Raw genomic sequence first — 13046 nt, 5'->3', positions numbered from 1 at the left:
GTTATTCTTACTTTACATTATTTTATGTCCATTTACGTACGTGGCATGAAAGATGGATCATGGACCGAATTTGAATACTTCAGCTAAACAGTCATATAATCAATTTTTTCATTAACCAATACAAGACTGCCGTCGACAATACTATTTCAAGGTGTGAAATGATCAAGAAATTTACATAATATTATACTCCATTCATTTCTTGTTTCCGTCCTCCGCAAAGCTCGGAGATCATCGGCACCGTTTGGAGTGCTGCATGTAGGGCACACACCACTAACTATTTCCCCATAGACTCATGTGTTAAAAATGAGATTTGAAAAAATCGCCAAAAATGAGTCTTAATAATCACATCATCCACACCTTTATCATTTTGTAGTTCATCCAATATCCTTCAAACGCTAAATATATGAAAAGGCGTTTTTCAGGATTTTTTTCGCACTACAGGGGCTCAAACCAAGACTACGTGCAAACTCGGTTGCAGTCACAGTGCTCACATGGTTTCTTGGGCAACTAATCAAGTTCCCATAAAACCCAGCATTGACAAATTACTGCTCTCCCATGGGACTGAACAGATCCAGTAGTAATCTCTCTCTATGCCCATATGAAAAAAATTGTTCAGATATGCACCGTTGATTTTATATGAATATTTTTCCAACCATTACATCATTTTAGGTACGGGTCTAAAGGGGATTCCCGAAATTGCCGGATCCTATTAATGGTGTGCGTCCTGTAGTGCAGTTTGTGTGAAGGTTGCGTAAGAGGTGTACAACTGAGGTTTTGTGATATTGGTTTTGCGCCTATACTGCAGGAGGTAGAAAAAAAAGATTGAATCATCGTGACACCAAAGGAATCCCGGCAAGATAATTAAGCTTACATGGATTTTAAAACCCGTTTCCTAATTCTGTATTGCAAAGAACGTACACTAGTGGATATACAGAAATATTCCGTCACACCATTCTCCTTGTGCCAACTGGGACACTCTCTGGATGTCCTCCTGGGGTTTTTTTTTTCGTCAATTCATTGCGAATTAAGGCGAGATAGTGCTATCATCGGCATACAACCGCATTACAATTTTGAGAAGCCATTGGCGAAAATACGAAGTAATAAAGGACCAAGAACCGGTTACTGTGGTACTCCTAATAGAACACCGGCAGGTTGAGAAAAAGAGCTACGTACTGATATATATACATATACATACTGGGAATTATGAGAAAGAACAACTCTATTAATTTTATATTTAAAGTTGAATCAAATGGTCAAGGATTATACAATTTTTGTATAATCCGATTTTTCGATGTAGTAAAAACCTTGTCTTTCAGAGGATGGCATGCAATATTGTAACCATATCTTTCTCATGTATTTTACATTCCCCCGTATGAATGGAAAATATAGTACAAAATTCAACTCAGCGAGACCATTATCCATCTTATGTCTTCTCTCTTTTGCTTGTGGAGTTGAATTAGTGTGAGATTTGTAGATCAGACAGATCTATACACGTATGTTTCTGTTTCTCATTTTTGTTTAAACTTCATGCATTGCTATTTGTTTTGGTTGTGACCAATTTAGTCATACGTGTATGTGCTACCCATGCCGTTTGTAATGAGGAAAAAACGGACAATCCATTAAATCATTAAACTAAAGAAAAGGAAAGCAATTTAATGTTAGAAGTCATAGTAAAAAAAACCTCGATTACCTTTCGCTTTAAACGAGTATGCATTTGGTTTTATTACTCTATACTGTATTTCAAATTAGTTGAAATTATATGTACGATTGTTTATAATTAACTTTATCTAATAAAGAAATAAGAAGTGTTGAACATAAAAAAAATAAAAGTAAAAGCAAACGTTGTTTGTATTGGCTTCATGGTGCATATATCATCTTGAATGCGCTTAGATGTTGCATGTGTTCCCCGTGCTCTTCAACTTTAATGTGCTTAAGCATGTTCTTAATTGGGTTAAGGCTATTAACGTCACTTGACTTTCATTACGTTATCATGACATGGTTTGAGCTCATGATAAAAAAAAATTGAGACGAGGAATTGAAGGGACATTCTGGTTTGCATTCTGTTTAATTTCCCAAGTTGCTGACATCAAAATGAACACCACCGATTCGAGGAAAATCGCAAACATGAATTTCTTCCAAACTGGGTTATTTCATGAAAGGAGCGTGACTTTTGCTCGGATAAAAATAATTAAACCTCGTTTGATGTCAATAGAAGAAGAATCTATACGCAGCCAATTGCGTCTGTTTTCTTGGTGATCGATCTCTAATAAATACAAGATTGAAATCCCAATCTCTTCACCAGTCATCCTGGCAGCCATCACTGGCAGAACCAGGGGGGAACAGCCGGCCCGTGCCCCCCCCCTTGAGAAGCAGAATTTTGCTTTGCTTGTCAATTTTTTTCGGGGACGAAATATTAATATTTAACTTTTTTTTGCTTGTCAAAATTTTCCTCCGAAAAATGTGCCCCCCCCCTTTGGAAAATCCTTGATCCGCCCCTGCTATATGATGAGAATTATATACCGCAATCAGGCATTCATATTGAATGTGATGGAAGGATTTGTGAACTAACCCTCTGACAAAAAATAAATCGTATTTTCTTTTCTGCCAGGGTTTGTAGCAACTCAAGGGAACGTATGCCATTTTTTGCAACTTATTTCTGGGGTTGGGGCAGATTTCAAGATATTAGCGGAGAAGAAGCAATCCAGGTTCAAACTCTGTGTTTTGTTAATCTATCTTGATCTATCTGGAAATATCACATTAATATACTTATTACTGCTCAAAGACAGATAATGACAAGGATAAATTATGAGTAAAGGATATCAGTTCAATTCTATTTTTCCAATAGATTTTATTCAATCATAAAAAACAAAGTTTATTTTCAGAATCAAAGAAGACGAATAGTAAAAAAGAAAACAACGAAATTATTATTCTGACAACTGAATAAGCCAAATTGCGTGTGATAACTGAGCCAGAAAAAACCCAACTATATGTTAATGTAGGTAGATGCAGTAAACATTGTGTAAGAGAAGATGAATATAACAATAAATGAATACGGTCATATACTTGATTTTTATTAATGAATGTATACCCCACTATCATGACCGTTGACATTTTATGGTAGAAACCCTTATCTTATGGTACTAATTCTTGGGACATGGAAAAAATATATCGAACACTGTGCGAAGAAAATTAATTTGACTCTGTACCATATCTTAAGAAGTCATAATTTATGACCCTTCCGAATCAAGGAAATCGTAATGATAAATAGGGTTCTTATAAACAGCACAGTAATGTCCTTTCTATCATAAACCCTAAATATATACTAGTACTTGACGATGTCTGAATAGTTAATGTGTTCTATAAATCATTATTCAGAAAACTTATGCGAACCGAGTAAACAGTTATATAGTTCATTGTTAGAGATATGGGAATTAATTTTTTTATCGGTGATATAATTATAACCCTCGTTCTTTGGCATTCATATTCTGTTCTCCCCCTGATTGTTCTTTTTTTGTCTTCTCTTTCTTCACCTCCTCATTTTTGTTGTCCCTTTTCCTTCCTCAAGCCAATCTTATTCAACTTTTTCATTTTCTTTTCATATTCTTTTCTTCCTCTTTCTCCCCATTTCCCTCTACCTTTTCCTTCTCTTTCACCTCTTCTTTTCACTCATCCTCTCGTTCTTGTTCTCTTACTTTCTCACAGTCATCTTCTTGGCAGTTGATGGAGACACTTTACGTTCTATCATGCTCAATGCGTACGATTTGAACCTCCTTAACGGAAAATATGCTTTCATTAACATCATCCCGTTCCGTGATGTCGATATCTTCGGCAACGATTCCTGGGAAAGGGTAAGTCAAACAGATTAATACCCTTTTTACACAGGCTAAAATTTCCATAACCCCGTACTATAGGTGGGGCTTAATTGCCATTTAGCCCCACCTATAGTACGGGGTTAAGCTTAGCCCACTTTCTTTTTTACACAGCATTTTTGCAAAGTGGGCTAACCCCACCTTTAGTACGGGATTATTTGGCCCTGCAAAAAAGCAGGGTTATCCCAGCAATTGCGGTGCTAAGAGAGATAGTACGGGGTTAAGATCGCTAGTGTAAAACGAAAGTGGGCTATAAGCTTAACCCCGTACTATAGGTGGGGCTAAATGGCAACTTATAGTACGGGGTTAAGGAAATTTTAGCGTGTGTAAAAAGTGTACGAGTGAAGTACTTGTACTACGAATGATCGACAAAAACCACTAGTCCGGGGTTAGCGAGTTTCGTATGTGAAAAGCAAGCATTACTTATCCGGGGTTAGCAATAACAATTTGGCATGTGTGAAAAGGAGAAAAAATAGTACGGGGTTAAGGATAGTACGGGGTTAGCGATAGTCCGGGGTTAGCGATAGTCCGGGGCTAAGATAATCCTGTGTAAAAAGGGCATAAGGTTACCCTGGAAGCTATTGGAAAGCGTGGTTTTTGAGCTCTACAGTCAGGTGTGCTTGGCCATACTCTGCTATTTGCCACTTTTTCGGTATGTTTCCCGGGGGCATGGCCGTACGCAGCGGGAGGGGGAGGGGGGTTCTCGAACTTGTGCATTAAATCCTTCAATTTTTACTCAAGAAAATGCAAAAGCACCCCCATGACAGCTCGGTCGCTTTGCTTCCTCGCTTACACATTTCTTTGGAAATTGATACGCGCCCTGCCTCTAGGAAAAAAATCTGCATACGGTGGGGGGGGGGGGGTGGAGGTCACTCATCGTGGGGTGAGGGAACCTCAATAAAGGAGAGGAAATTCACCATCTATATTACGGTTTATATATATTTGAAAAGAGCTTGTATTGTTTGTAAAGGAAGAATTCAACTCAAAAAATAAAGACGAAGATGAACAAGAAAAAAAGAAGATGGAGATGGAGAAAAAGAAAAAGATGAGGTAGAAGAAGAGGAGGAGCAAACAGAAATAAAAGATGCCTTAAAGTGTACGACAGGAGAATTTTCGAAGAATAAGAGATGAACCATGAAAACAAAATCCTTCACCTTTGAACCGGCACACTTCTGTCAATGTTCGTAGAGTAGATACGGTCAGATGTTGAATCCTCTTACGGGGATGTTTCTCAATTTTAACATTATAACAATGTTCTAAAGAGATCTCAAAGTTACATGTGATGGAGTTAAAAAAGAGCACCAACCATCAATGCCATACAAACCCTGCATATTCACATGCACTGTGTTTCAACATGTTTAAAGGGGAAGTTCACCCTGAAGAAAACTTTGTTGTAAAAATAGCAGTAAAAATAGTAAAAAAATATTGGTGAAGGTTTGAGGAAAATCCGTTAAAGAGTAAGAAAGTTATTAGAGTTTAAAATTTTGGATTTGTGACGTCATAAACGAGCAGCTGCCCCATGTGTTATGTAATATAAAATGTATGAATTTCAAATTTTGTATGGTTCCTGATGACTTAATTTTGTTTTCTTTTCATTATCGGGTGTGAAATGATTTGTCTATTGATATACAAAATTTACAGTGAAAACCATTTTCAATTTTCTTAGAAAATGACATTTCATTGATTTTTTACCATTCGCTATGTAGGAATGCTGCTCGCATATGACGTCACAAATCAAATAATTGAAATTCTAATAACTTTTTAATTATTTGATGAATTTTTCTCAAACCTTCGGCAATATTTTTTATTATTTTTTCTGCTATTTTTACAATAAACTTTTTGTCAGGGTGAACTTCCCCTACCCTAGGCGTAGATCGTCTTGTTTACACGCTACTCTAGCTCACGGTGCAGACTCGGCTCGCGTATTATCCTGCGTCGCGTTTACACGCTACCCCAGCTCTCAGATCAGACCCGAGGCAAAAACAAAGATCAGTGGATAAAATTTACGTAAACGCGCACTAAATTGCCGGTGCAGACTTGACTTCGTGTTTACACGGAGAAAAATTGCCGTGTCTGCACCAGCTCGCGGTTCTGATCCTACTATTTTGGCGGAGCAAAATTGCCGTTTCGGCCCCGCGAGTCGGTGCAAGTTTATCACATTTACAAACATAAAAAAGCAAGTTTGCTCCGCGAGCCGATGCAGCGTGTAAACAAGGAAAAACATACGTTGACATATAACCATACAAAGTATATGTATGAAAAAGGGGAGGGGAATTTTACAGCTTTAGCATCGATGGAAATATGTAACATGGCTTATATGGGTACTTGGTTGAATGAAATTTAAGTTAAGGAATTTCATTATCATCATTGTTATTCTATAATCATTAAGCTTTTACTATTATCATTTTTATTATTATTATCAATATCATTATCATCCTCATTAACAAGATAGTTATCATTATCATCAAAAGTATTATCATTATCAGCAATACTTTTATCATTACTACTCTGATTTCCATTGTCATCATCATTATCAATATAATGACTAGTTAACTAAGAGCATTGGATGTGTTTTCTTTTCATTATGTTGATTGGCAAACCTCTTTCCACAGGGAGATGGTCGCGATGATCAGGCAAAGCAAGCCTACGAAGCTCTGATGACGATTCGGGTATTCGAACCAACCTCCTCTGTTTATAAAGATTTTGAGAAGGAGGTTATTTTGAGACGAGAGATGAACTATAATATCACAATGGATCACGATCAAAGCTCGGTAAGACATTGTTTGCACGGATTCTCCCTCATCTTTCATGTTTGTCTCTTTGCTATCAGCATCAGCACGCATTCCTACTTCTAAGGACACTGATTTATTTTTGCAATTTCACAATTATGTCTTAGATGATTTTCCTTTGATAGCGTATCTTTTTTTTTATGGTTCTGGGAAAGCAGGCAAGCTGTAAGCCTATTCAACTTTCCAATTGATTTTCCCAAATGCACACCATACATAAGTGAAATCAAGGCCAGTGATTTCATTTTCAAAGATACCATACATTAACGAGGTTAAAGGAAATCACAAGATATTATGTCCATCTTTCATGATCTTTGTAAAACAATATTTTTATAGAGCGGTCATATTGACATTTTGTGCATGTTTTCCCCCATTATGATTTTTCTGTCAATCATTTCCCCTTCTTTATCACTGCTTCTAGATCTCTTATTCCATTAATATCTATCCGTATATTTCTTTACACTGCAAGATTAAAAACAAACCTTTTACATTTACTTCCTTCTTTGTTTCCATACCTTTTTCTTAACATTTTGTCTCCGATATTGGTCTCTTTGTATGTGTTTGCTATTAAATTTACTGTTTAATTCATCCACCTATATGAAGCTGGTGCAAAAATGTTTAAAAAGGGCTGTTTTCGACTCGCCGTAGGGCCGCCGTAAAGCAAATGTGACTGAGGTATTAATATTGGAGTCATAATGAAAGAACTTCCATCTCATTGAGTCAGTCGAACTTCTTTAATTCTGCGTTTGTTGATATTTTGACCTGATTAAATTAAATCTCCACTTAAGTAAATGGACCCATAGGTCTAAGTAATATCCACCAATGGAGATAATTCACTTCCATTCGTCTAGTCTTGCGACAACTATTGATTATCATCTTACCATCAGCGTTCGATGAAGTATTTTCTGTATAGGCAGCTGCTCAGCTATTGTACTGACATGACTGCAAGACGTAAATACATTACCCATCATAGATGAAATCCGACACTTTCAAAGAAATATATTAATATTTGATCCACGTTAAAGGGATCGTCCGGGCTGAAAATATTTATATCTAAATAAACAGAGTAAAATTCACAAAGCAAAATGCTGAAAATTGCATCAAAATCGGATAACAAATAATGAACGAAATCGGATAACAAATAATGAAGTTATTGAATTTTAAAGTTAATCAATATTTTGTGAAAACAGTTAATGCACATCTCATGAATATTCATTAGGTGGGTTGATGATGTCACATCCCCACTTTCCCTTTTCTTATGTTATTACATGAAATCATAAATGTTCCATTTTTTCATACATAGTTGCGGTCATAAATAACTAAATCAGTTGTCAATCCACTTGTTTGAGTTCTTGGTAGAAAACAATTAAACAAACCCAATAAAATGCAAAGAAACAAGTGGGGATATGACATCATCAGCACACCTAATAAATTTTCATAAAGATATGCCTAGAATTGTTTTACCGAAATAATGCAAATCTTAAAAATTCAATAACTTCATTATTTGTTATCCGATTTTGATAAAATTTTCAGCATTTTGCTTCGTGAATTTTACTCTATTTCGGGAGATATAAATATCTCCAGCCTGAACCATCCCTTTAATTTCATCCATTTGAAAGGTGGCTACTGTTTGTGTGGTTTATGAGGGAGAAAAAAATGATTGTGCACGCGTGAGTGTATGTATGGGTGGTTTCGTTTTCTAGATTATGTGCGTATTTTCGTGTATGTATGCAAGTAAATCTTTAAATGTATTTTTACCTCATTCGTAGCATATATTTCTAGCGTCAGCATTCTATGACGTCATGATCCTGTACTCATTAGCAATCAACGAAACGTTAGCGGAAGGAGGAGACGTATACGATGGTCACGCCGTGACACATAGGATGTGGAATAGAACATTCGAAGGTAAATATAACATTATAGCTGAAACCATGGACCCCCACTCCCTTCGAATTGAGGTACTCCTTAGCGACGTGGCTCCATGATTTTTAGATTAAGGGTGGAGGCGAGATTATATTTAGATGGTTCCCCACTACAGGAGCGGCGGTCTTGGGGGCGAGTGGCATGCACGGTGCCCCTCCCCTCCACTTTCTGAAGCACTGATAAAGTGCCCTTTTGACACAAGAAAAATGCCCCCCACACGAACGTTTACTGTGCCCCTTTCACCTGAGGAGGACCCGTTATATGCATTAACATTTGCCCTTTTCGTATAAGTGCCCTTTTTACGCAAGCAACATGCCCCCTCACGAACGTGTCCTGTGCCTCTTTCATCTGAAAACGACATGTTTTACGTGTTAGCAAGTGCCATTTCTCGTATCATTGCCAAATGTGCTCTTTTCACCTTTGGACCCGTTTTACGTGTGAACAAGTGCCCCTTTGCCTTCTTGTAAGTGCCCTTTCTCGTATCAGTGCCCCTTTTTACCCAAGAAAAGTGTCCCTCATGAGTGTGTTCTATGCCCCTTTCACCTAAGAAGGACCTTTTTTGTGTTAATGAGTGTCCCTTTGAAACAAGAAAACGAAATCCTCATTTTTTTATGTTACTGCTTATAAAGGAAAAAATATACAAAAATCCCTCGTGAGTGAAGTGAGTAGGGGCACATATGGGGGCTTGGGAGCTCTTGCCCCCCCCCTCCAAAAAAAATCACGACCAAGAAAAAAAATGGAAAAGGAAGAAAAGAGAAGAGAGAAGGTTGAATATGATATTATTTTCTGAATATGTCAAAATCTATCACAAAATTGGATTTTTGTCATAAAAAAAATGTCAACATTGTCCTCACTCGATTCGCTTGCTCGCAACTTCTTATAAATTGTACGTGATGTGACATTAAGCCCCCTCAAAATATTTGGCTCATTACGCCACTGTAGATGAGTCATTTTTTAAAGATAGTGTCCTTTTCGAAAGAATAGGTGCCCTTTTCCCCGTGCCCCCCTCCCACTTTCAACGTCGCTCTGCCGCCCCTGCTCCACTATCAATGATATATGGCTATGCTACCGGACTAACGAGATGGTTTAGCAAACAAGTAAAATGTTATATATGCTGTGGTAAAGAAGCGGGCAGGAAATTCTCTTCAAAAACTTGTTTAAAAAAAGAGATGTAAAGTAAATGATAGAGTAGGGTGATGGCACAACGTGTTTCCCCACGACTGTTAAAAATAATGTACATTACTGATTGATCGATTTTAAAACTAACGTTGACAAGGTTTTCCCCTCATCTGGTGTCTGATGTAAAGTATGAAACGTGCTGTTCGATGCCAATAAGTTGCGTATAAAAACTGGAAAATTATAAATAAGATGATGTCTCGCAGGCAGACATTGTTATTTTCACTTTTCTTTGCACTAGCAATATTATATTTGAATTATTTTGAATGACTTTGAGTGTCATGCTGAAATTCGATGCCATTACACGCTTGTGAGAAACATGTTATATTTGTTACAAAAAAGTGTGATGTATCGTACCAGTCTAAGTTAATAGACCTAATCAATCTTATTTCATTTTCAATTAAAGCTTTGATTTCATTGAACGATCCTTGAGCAATCACTTTTCCCTTTCTTCCGATTGAATAAATTGTCAAATATTGACAGGTCAATAATGTAAACTTTGATTAACAGTATGATCCAATTTGTCACGTTTTAGGGTCACAATGCTCTAAATTGTATTGAAGAACTGCCTTAGAATAGGCTAATATTTTGGCATGTCAAATACAGTTTAACTCCGTGTGCAATATAATCTATCGTTAACACATTCACCAAATACATCATCCTATTGCTATCTTTTATTGTTCTTGTTGTACATATTTTAGATATCTGATTCGGAAGTAAAATAAACACAAAAATATAATGAACTATTTATTTGGATTCGTTTGAAATGTATGGTATTTTTTAATTACAATGTATCTGTGCATGTGATACTTATGGAGAGTTGAGAAATAATAAGATCTTGAAAACGAAAAAAAAAACACCGTACAATGTATACCAGTGATGAGGAAAGACATCTATTATATTTAAGGGTTTGGTGTTTAATGCTAAAAATGTATGCCTTAACATATAAAATGAAATTTCACGAAGGAAACACTGAAAATATGATAAAAGTTGGACGGAAAAACAAAGTAATGATAAAGTCTTGCATTAGGTTGGTTAACAGTTATATACATGTCATCATGGATGTGCAACGAATGAGCTGATTATGCCTTCTCCAGTTTCCATTTATATTTTTATTTAAAATTGTGCCATCGATGAAATGTAAAAAAAAATATGTGTTTACTGATATATTGTGTAAGATAATCATCGCTGAAACTTATTTTGTGACAAGGAAAGCACATAGAACATATAAAAAATGGTAATATAAAGGAAAGCGGGACATGGCAACATTATAAGCCCTCCTTTTGCATATTCACAACGTCTGCCATGTAACTGTTTCCAAGAAAAATTGTTGTCAAACTCAAATTCTATGAATCGTTGATTTAAGAAAAATGGACGTTTGATCGTTAAATCATACTAAATTTTTTGAAATATTATTAGAGAACCAATTTAAGGAAGAGAGGCACATAGTCATCATGATTTCTGATCTGGTAATTCTTGCTCTTGCCTTTGAAACAGATTGCCGTGGGTTCGAATCCCAGCCAAAGCGTGATTCACATTGAGCCATAGATTTGGATAGGAAACTCAATAAAAGAGTATTTATTAGATAATAAAAAGACGTATCATAAAGGGCCTCAATACCAATTTATTTAGTTACTTATGATCTGAAACTTTGTCATTAATACTGATGATTCTTTTGTAGCTATAAACCGTCTCGAAATATTTACAGTCTTACTTTGATTGACACAATGAAAGTTGGCAGTAATTTGGTAAATATCACACTTGTCTTCAACTTGTGTCGAACCTTAAAATTGATGTCAGGCCGTTTAGGAAAAATGTAAATATCCCTGATCTGTGTAAACTTACAGTAATTGGCATAGTTTGTCTCCAGAAAATGTCATCAAAATATCACACGTGTTTCTACCGCTCTGTGTATTGCAACTTTTTTTCTTATTCTTTTATTCATTTGTTACATGAATAAGAATTTGTTTGCTTTTTAAAGGTCTAAAGTCATCCTAGTAACATTTTTGGACATTTTGTCAAAGTTATGTGTCAATAAGATAAAATAAACATGTATATTGATTTAAGAAAGGGGAACATTGAATTCACTGTCATTTTTTCTTTACCTGTCATGTATCTTATAGGGCTATATGGACAGGTTGTGATTAATGAAAATGGTGATCGTGATTCTGAATACACCCTATGGGATATGACAGATACGGAAAATGGTACTTTCGAGGTAAGAAGAATATTGCAACTTTGATTATTATTGTTTTGATTTGTCATACCCAATATTAAAATTTCCAGCAATACTATGTATTCTATTGTTTCTGATGTTGCTCTACTACTACTACTACTACTACTACTACCCCCACTACTTGCTATTCCACCACCAAAAGTACTACTTCTACTACAACTACTTCTACTACTACTTCTACTACTACTACTACTACTACTACTACTACTACTACTACTACTACCCCCACTACTTGCTATTCCACCACCAAAAGTACTACTTCTACTTCTACTACAACTACTACTACTACTACTACTACTACTACTACTACTACTACTACTACTACTACTATTACTACTTCTACTACTACTACTACTACTACTACTACTACTACTACTATTACTATTACTACTACAACTACTACTACTATACTACTACTACTATTGCTGCTACTACTACTACTACCCCCACTACTTATTATTCCACCACCAACAGTACTACTTCTACTTCTACTACTTCTATCACTACTACTTCGACTAGACCACCCTACAGCTGTTCATGTTTCGTTTCCATGATCATTTATAAACAAACACTCGTTGCTGTTTTTCTCTAAAAGCTATCTCCCACTTTCTCTATACATCTACATCTTTAAGTGCAATAAGTCTGCCGCTGCTTTTATTACACCAAACACAATCAATGTATTGGGCAGTTTTCCTTTTCGTCTCCACTGGTGCCAATAAATTATTCCTCTCCTTTTGCATCTTTCAATTGATGAAAATTACATCTAACCGTGCCCGTCGGCTGTCTTATATCCCCATCCGCTCTCCTAATTACACCAGTTTCTTTGTCTTTTATTCATTGAGGATGAGCACCATTTATCACTCGTCGTTGTCTCATGAGAAGGAGAACAACCTCTCTGCATTTGTTGTGGTTTCTCGTTTGGAGATGCCAGAAAGAGGGCTTTCAAGAGAGCTCCAAAATAATGAAAAATGAGATTTAAAGCTATACCTTTTTTCTTTAGATTGAAACCCTCATAAACTTCACACATGTGAATATGATATGATATATATATATATA

At 36.1% G+C, this 13046-nt stretch overlaps 1 protein-coding gene across 1 annotated transcript in view; it reads left to right on the top strand.

Annotated features, from left to right (window-relative positions):
• LOC121411180 (atrial natriuretic peptide receptor 1-like) overlaps positions 1–13046 on the top strand; it is a 69001-nt gene that overhangs the window by 10096 nt on the left and 45859 nt on the right. The window contains exons 2-5 of the mRNA XM_041603745.1: positions 3703–3848; positions 6482–6640; positions 8425–8560; positions 11878–11972. Of these exons, the coding sequence (XP_041459679.1) occupies positions 3703–3848; positions 6482–6640; positions 8425–8560; positions 11878–11972 (536 nt within the window). The remainder of the gene's footprint in view (positions 1–3702; positions 3849–6481; positions 6641–8424; positions 8561–11877; positions 11973–13046) is intronic.

This window comes from Lytechinus variegatus, chromosome 3 (genome assembly GCF_018143015.1).
Source record: "Lytechinus variegatus isolate NC3 chromosome 3, Lvar_3.0, whole genome shotgun sequence".
In the NCBI taxonomy this organism is placed as follows: Eukaryota; Metazoa; Echinodermata; class Echinoidea; order Temnopleuroida; family Toxopneustidae; genus Lytechinus; species Lytechinus variegatus.
This window is presented reverse-complemented; position numbering and strand designations above follow the sequence as displayed.